The following is an 8065-nucleotide window of genomic DNA, read 5'->3' as shown; positions in this document are numbered from 1 at the left end:
TCTCTCTCTCTCTCTCTCTCTCTCTCTCTCTCGATGCAGGGTTTCTCTGTAGCTTTGGAGCCTGTCCTGAAACTCACTCTATAGACCAGGCTGGCCTTGAACTCACAGAGATCCGCCTGACTCTGCCTCTTGAGTGCTCGGATCTCTATATTTGGCCTTCACAGTGAGGCTGAAGTTATCATTATGATATTGACAACATTCCTTTTATAGAAAGCCACCAAGTACCAAAGGAAACTATAAAGCTGGGTTTTATTTTAGGTATATAAAAATCAAGCATTGAAATTACTGCCATTAAACACTTGGCTTAAAAATAAAAGAAGGCATGAGAAAGAAAAAGAAGTAACTTCAGAACTAATAAGAAAAAATATGCCAAATAAGAACTAGAAAAGAAGGGCTGGTGTAACGGTGTATTATCCCTACAGGCTGAGGAGGTGGCTTTGTAGTTAAGGCTCTCGCTGCTCCAGCAGAGGATGTGAATCTAGTTCCCAGCATTCACTGGGTAGATCACTACTGTCCCAGGTACCTGTGCACATGGGCACACACACACACACACACACACACACACACACACACTCAGGCACATACCTACACATACAACATAAATTAAATATAAATAAAAGATTTTAAAAAGGATTAAGAAAAAGAGATGGCTCAGTGGTTAAGAGCACTGGCTACTCTTTCAGAGGGCTTGGGTTCAATTCCCAATACCCACAGGGTGGCTCACAACCATCTCTAATTCCAGTTGGAAGGGATCTGATACCTTGCTGGCCTCCCTGGGCCCCAGACATGCACATGGTGCATACACTTGCATGCAAGCAAAACAGCTACATGCACAAATAAATAAATTAAAAAGTTTTACAAGAATGAAAAATAGCACAAATACATCCTAAGTTTGGGTATCTGTATTATGTCTCGCACCAGGAAGCATCCCCTGGGGCAAATGGAGACTTGCTCTCTCTCTGTTCAAACTGAGAAAAATTTAGTACTATGCAAAATTCATTAAGGGAGAAGTAACAGCAAAGCTAATATCAATTTACTTTTGATTCATTCCAGCACACTAAACAATAAACATTTAAATATTTCCTTGAACTAGACAAGCTTTTATGCCTGTGTTTTGGTTATATGAACACAGTCAAAATTCCTTTGTGTCCAATGGGTGTGACTGACCCATAAATGGTATCAATGGAGATGATCCACTGGAATCCTCAATTCTCTCTCTCTCTCTCTCTCTCTCTCTCTCTCTCTCTCTCTCTCTCTCTGTGTGTGTGTGTGTGTGTGTGTGTGTGTGTGTTGCATCAAGCTAAATCACCTGGGGTTCGAACTCTTACCTTCTGAATGCTTTAAAACTTCATTCAAAACTAGTTTTTAAACACACTGCTTAGAGATTATATTTATAGTCTAACAGGGCAAAAAAGAAATTGATGTCATCTTTTTATTCCTTCTAATTCAAATGCAGAGATTTAAGCTTTTATTTAAAATGTATAGCTCAAGGTACTTTTTCCTGAGCTGTCCATTTCCTTTCCGTCATCAGGTCACTGATCTCAAATCTTCCAGGTAGGAGGAACCGCAGTTCTAACGGTGAGACACCCATACCGCAGCACAAGGAATGGATGATTCAAGTATGCTTTCCAAAAGGCAACAGTGTGAAATTAAGTCAAAAACCACAAAATGGTACTAAAACCAGAACAAAGTAAGAAAAAGAAAGGGGAAGAGGAGGAACCTTGCACATTGCGTGCTGAGGGAGCAGAGAGTCCTGAACCAGCAGCTTGCTTTTGGATGACTCAAGGAGAAAATCGGGCATGGTCTGATGGACTAAAGTTTATTTTTTATTAAACTATTGGGCATGTCACACAGACACGAACGCTCCCACATCAGTCTTTAAATGTGACTATTACACATAATCTGTCCACGGGAAGTGTGAAGCAATTACATGTCAAAGCAAAGTTTAAATTGAGGGCAGTGGAGGAAAGCAGCTCCCAGGAGAGCTCTACACTGCCCATAACTTTTCTATTTGGGGGCAGAATTCACTTTTGAAAATTCAGCATACTCCTCTAATGTGCCTCTTTTCTTGCAGCTATGCTCTATTTTAATAAAAGTTTATCGTATAAAAGTTATGTTTCTGCTTCCTTACATGGCTGCTCTTTCTTCAAATGCTGAGATGTAGCTATTGGTACCATGAGAACACTATTATTTCAGCTCTCCCAAGCCCTGGGCTAACCCAGGAAGGGGACACCTCCAATCTGCCTCTGAGTTGCTGCTTCTTAGCACCAGCCATACAGGACAAAAGTAATTCTCAGACTCCACTTAAGTAAAATCCTCTAAGGCCCTCACAGAATATCCCTGAAGTCCTTGCAGTCCCTTTGTGTTTTATGCACGTAGACTAGCTGGACGCCTGCTCTGGAAGGGAATGAGTGCAGAGTCAGATGCAGACAGAGCTTACCTTCGGTGGAACTGCACACTGTGAAATCACGCACTAGCCGGGGCTTCCCGACAGAGACTTTGGGTGATGAGCAGGAGTATGAACGTGAGCGAATCCCAGAAAGCAGGGACTCCTAAGAGAGAGTGCAGCGTTATGTAATCACCATGAGGAAACAAAGCCCCAACCCGTGCACTTCATCCAGGCAGCTATTTCTTTGTCCTGGGAATCGAACCCAGGGTCTTGTGCAGGCTGGAAGGCACTCTATCACTGAGCTACATTCTCAGTCCACGTTCTACAGCGCCTTGTGAGACATGGGCTTACGAAGTTGCCCAGGCTGGCACTGATCTTGGGTTAGTCTTGGTCTCCCATGTGGCTGGGATAAGAGATCTGCACCCGCCATCTCTTTTCTTACATGACCTTTTTAATAACTTGCTCTGTTTGCCTCTCAAAGCTTTTCCAGTGTTCTCCTTTTCATCTAAGCCCTGATAAACTTAAGTTTTGTTTTGTAAAGGAATACCTTTGGACCATTTCAACAACTTGGTTAAAAATGAGAAAATTAAATCACACGACTTTTTCTCTGAATGTTCAGCCATGGTATTAATTTGTTTTCACAGAGGTTATTATTTTTTTTGTTAGTTTACACTTCAGCATTTAAACAAAATTATATACTAACCGAGCTCTCTTTCCTTAAGCAATTTTAGAAGGTAGAGAAATACCTATATCTAATTATAAGAGGTTTTAAGCTTTCAAATGGCTGTTTAAATTTACAGGGTTAGCTATGGCCTCTAGAGAAAGTCCATGTGAATCCTATTCCTCTGGGCCCATTGTTTAATAAACATTCTATCTGTATTTCCCAGAGTGATGCTATCAATGATTTATATGACTTTAATATCATTCCTTTTAATGACCCATCATTTTGTTCCTGTTTCCCAATTTCTATTATTATATTTGCAACATACATAAAAATGAAATCTGTCAAGATAATTAAAGCACAGTTTTCTTACATGTTGCAGAAATTTTAGATGAATATGAAATAGAAATTTACTAAAGTCATTAATGGTATCTAACTCCTATTTCATAGAGGCCTGAGCATTGAATCCAGCCCATGTATTTTTGAGGTGTCATCTACAGTAAAAGGTAAGAGAAAGTGATACAGAATTCTTTGCTAAAATTAAGCTATCCCAAACTGTCCTGCATGAGAGTCGGTCTTGCCTAGTCTTCCTAAATAAAAACACCTGGTTCCTTGGCAGCCATTGGTTGAAGAGCTCAGGGCAGAGCTGATCACAGAAGCCTCCCCTGGCTTCAAGGGGCCTTGGCTTAGGTGCCTTATCTAGAAGCACCCACTGGGCCCAGAGGCTGAGTCCCCGGATGTTGAGATGTAATCTAACTGAGTAGGGAACTGGCCACAAGGAACCCATCAGAAGCCATCCTCTCTCTGAAATCGTGCACGGTAACCGCTGTTCATGACGATGGAACTTTGGAAACTGTCCAAAATCTTTTGGCGATGCTATGCTGAGTAATTACAGAGGCAAGAGAAGCTGTGTTTCACAGCAAAAATCTTCTTTCAGATCAACGTGAAACCGTTTCCAAAGAGCTGTATTTCATTCCAAGGAATGATAAGGTTTTCACATTCCATTCAAAACTAGCTAGCATTAGCATTCACAACCATATCCATCTTTTTCTTGAATAGTATTCATCCACACTTCTATTCTTATTATCCAGAATTATCATATGATATTCGGGTTCAAAAGATAAGCATGGATTTCCAGGTTACACAGGAAAACGAATTCAGTATGGAGGTTAGAAGACCTTAATTTTAGTAATGGCATGTGACCAACCTGGGGCCACCTAGTCAAAACTCTAATGCTTTCAAAACATAAAATAAAAGTGCTACTTACATCTTAGATGGGCTAAGAAAAACCTCTGTATTTTTCATATACATAAAACCATTTGGTACATTACAGGGTACACTGCAAAGGTAAAGTCTTATCTTACTAACCCCATGTTCTGGGGAGAACCTTGGCATTTCACACACTGTTTTACAGTAGTGAATAAATATAATTTAAGAGGAAAATGACTGGACTATAACAGAATTCAAATATAAGAAATAAGTATGTTCAAACAGAAGAGCTTGCCTTGAGAAACTAAAGTATTTATTTGTTTTTAATAAATTTATTTATTTATTTTACATCCTGGCCAGTTTCCCCTCCTTCTTCCCCGCCCAGCCCCTCTCTGTTCCCACCCCTAGTTCACTCCTTCTCTGTTTCTGTTTAGGAAAGAGCAGGTCTCCCAGGAATATCAACAAAACATGGCGTATCAAGTTGCAGTAAGACTAAGCACATCCCCATGTATTAAGGCTGGGCAAGGCAAGCCAGTATGAGGAGTGGGGTCTAAGAGTTGAAGACAGCCCCTGCTCCCTCTGTGAGGAGTCCCACAAGAAGACAGCGCTACACAACTCTAACATACATACATGCAGAGTGCCTAGGTCAGCCCCATGCAGGCTCCCTGATTGTCGTTCAGTTTCTGTGAGTCCATGAAACTCATGAAATTATCAAGAAAAGTAAAACCTCAAAATGACATTGGAGATTGGCTCGTCAAGCCAGGAACACCCAGTAAACATCACCGCTGACTTACTGACATCATCTACCTCCTCGCCTGGACCAGACCAAAGATTCTATGCATAAGCAAGCTTGACCCCTTGAACCCAGTATCACCGGTTTGCCTCACTCTGTGGCAAGAAGGAGAGCAGGAATATTAACTGAAACAGTAACATTTCCCAAGTATGTAAAAATGGGATGTACTGCTTGTGAGTCAATAACATCAACCAATTGCTAGAAACGTTGTAAAAATTAAAATGGAGTCATGGAGATTAAAAATCAGAGGTGACTGAAGTCCCTCCCAACACATACACAAGCGTCTGTCCTGTGGAAGAAGACAGAACCTGTCCTGTAGGTGGAGGTGGGGGCATTGAGAACATGTTCTGTGCATTTATAGTAAGTCGAGCTAAGACCGTGGAGAATACCTTTGAATGCAGAGTACTGGATAGGGAAAGTGATTCGGTCCTGGAGATATTACAATCTGCTTCAGCGCTGGTCTCAAAAGAATCCAGTTCATCTCCACTAGGAAGCCCCGTTCTTGAGGAACCCACAGCATAGCAGATGGGGGGCTGAGAATGCCCTTCCCCCTCACTGTCGGCATTCAGGGCATCCAGGCTGGAACTAGAGCATGAAACAGATCATTCAGTGAACAGTCAGACAGATGCTGGGTTTGATTTTCTGTGTTCAGATCCTATCATTGGTGTGAGATGCAATGAGCGCCATGTAATTTCTCACTGATACTGCTTTTTATAACTTTTCCAATAAACATTTTATTGTTTTTCCCCTTTGTGCACAAGTGGGGGGGGTGCCACCTGCACACACACGTGCAAGTCAGAGAACAATCCACAAGAGTTAGTTCTCTCCTACCACCATATGGAACCTGGGGATCACAGTCAGGATGTCATGCTTGGTGGCAAGTACCTCTACCTGCGGAGCCACATCACCAGTCCTTTAAACAAAATTTCATGTGTCCCCAAATGGATGGTCCTACCTGGAAAAATCCATTTGTTGTAGAATATTATTTTAATTAGGCGAAGATGTGTTACATCTGTTTATGATGCAGAATATTACTTTAACCGTGTTAAAGGTGTGTTGCTTCTCTTTATGCTGCATTTGTTTTAAAAATGTAAAGATGTGTTTTTAATTATGTAAAGATGTTTTGAATTTGTTTTACCTTGTCTACCTAAGGTACCTGATTGGTCTAATAAAGAGCCGAATGGCCAATAGCTAGGCAGGAGAGGGACAGGCAAGGCTGGTGGGCAGAGACATTAAAAAGGAGGAGAAATTTAGGCTCGGGAGGGGGGAACAGATGAGAGAGGAGGAAAAAGCACACCCGGGCAAGAAGCCAGGCAGACACGAGCCAGACACAGAGAAGCAGTGAAAGTAAGATATTCAGGAAGAAAAAAGTGAAACACCCCAAGGCAAAGGCAGATGAACAGAAGCAGGCTAAGTTAAAAGAGCTAGCCAGTAAAGAGCTAAGCTAAGGTCAAGCATTCAAAACAAATAAGAAATCCATGTGTCATGATTTGGGAGCTGGTTGGTGGCCTAAAATAGCCTGATACTCCATTTCAATGACTTTACAAAAGTGGGTTTGATAGTGACGGCTTCACTATTTTTGTTTTGTAAACACCATTACCAGCCCTGTATAGCCACCTTTCACATACTGAACATGCCAGGGATGCTGATCCACAGGGCTGTTCGCACAGCAGCCTCCGGGCAATGACGCAGGGACAATAGAGTTACCATCCCTGCAGTTGGAAAGCCAGACGGGCAGAGGGGAGTGTAAGAGGGGAGTGCCGTGAAGGGCTCACCTCAGGGGGACAAGACAAGGGTCAGAGATACACTGCGTGTCAAGCCTCAAGCATGTCAAAGTGAGATGGTCATTTTCAGAGACTTCCCGCTAAGGATTCTGTCTCAGACGGGAGCAAAGATTTCCTCTGCCTGACTACAACTTCTTTCCTCCTATTTAACGTTCATAATCACAGCATCAAAGGACAGAACGTGACTGCACACTTTCAAGGTCCAGTCCCTCATAGCATTTACATTTTAAACCATTCCATCAAGCATCAAGGCCACGAGTGGCCATGGATGTATTATAACATGGGATTTTTTTTTCCTTGACTGTTTTCAGTGCTAGAGGATGACGTTTTCATCCAACACAACACTGGAAAACCATATTGTTGGAACTACAAACAATGGAAGATGAAAATTTAAATTATCTCTTTTGGCTTTTTTTTAAAAACATGGGTCATATAATAGTGGAATATTGATTTCATAACTGTGACTCTCAGACAGAATTCTTACTCCATGCTTATAATTAGATAAGTTTCTAACCCCGACTCATTCCAAATACCTTGACTATAGCTGAGAAAGAACTGGGAAAAGAAATAACTTAACTGCAAGTTATCTGTCACAGAGCAAATGTTATCACAACTTGTTATTGTCTCCTTCGGGAAAGTAGGTCAACCGTGACTAAGACAGTTAGCCAAAGACAGCCATTCCTCTCCCGGTAAGACGGCAGACTGGTTTGTATGTCACAGTAAACCCAGACTTCCCAAAAGGGAAAATCCTGCTGTAACATACAGATACGGAGCAGGCAGAGAGCTGCAGCATCGGGATTAGTGTGTGCTGCCCCATTTAATATTGCTCTGACCCTCAGGAAATGTAGGATTTATTTGTCTTGGTTAACCTTGTCCCTATATCATCCACAGTTTTGACTCTGTGCCCACAAATTCCACTTTTGTTAGAAGTTCCTGGTCTCTCACGATATTGTTCTCTTACTAAATTTCACCACGGTTTATTGTCTCTTAGGCTCTTCACTCCATGACAGCATTCACTGACAGGAGTCATCTCAAGGCTAAAATGAAATATCTGCAGCCATCAGCCCTCTTCTATCCCAGTCACTATTCTCATTTCTCAAGACTGGAAGAGTGCTGGTAAGGAGTGTTTTGGGGAGAACAGCTTCTACTTCTTCCAATAACAACTGTGTGTGTGTGTGTGTGTGCGTGTGTGTGTGTGTGTGTGTGTGTGTGTGTGTGTGTGCGCGCGC

General features: G+C 41.9%; 1 protein-coding gene across 3 annotated transcripts in view; it reads right to left on the bottom strand.

Moving 5' to 3' along the window:
* Arhgef28 (Rho guanine nucleotide exchange factor 28) overlaps positions 1 to 8065 on the bottom strand; it is a 295501-nt gene that overhangs the window by 87081 nt on the left and 200355 nt on the right. For all 3 annotated transcript variants that reach the window (XM_005356442.3, XM_026783747.1, XM_026783748.1), the window contains 2 exons: positions 5442 to 5637; positions 2441 to 2552 (listed from right to left, as the gene is read on the bottom strand). In XM_005356442.3, coding sequence (XP_005356499.2) covers positions 2441 to 2552; positions 5442 to 5637 — 308 coding nt within the window. The remainder of the gene's footprint in view (positions 1 to 2440; positions 2553 to 5441; positions 5638 to 8065) is intronic.

Source organism: Microtus ochrogaster, chromosome 19 (assembly GCF_000317375.1).
Source record: "Microtus ochrogaster isolate Prairie Vole_2 chromosome 19, MicOch1.0, whole genome shotgun sequence".
In the NCBI taxonomy this organism is placed as follows: Eukaryota; Metazoa; Chordata; class Mammalia; order Rodentia; family Cricetidae; genus Microtus; species Microtus ochrogaster.
The sequence above is the reverse complement of the archived record's forward strand: the minus strand, read 5'-3'. Positions and strand labels throughout refer to the sequence as shown.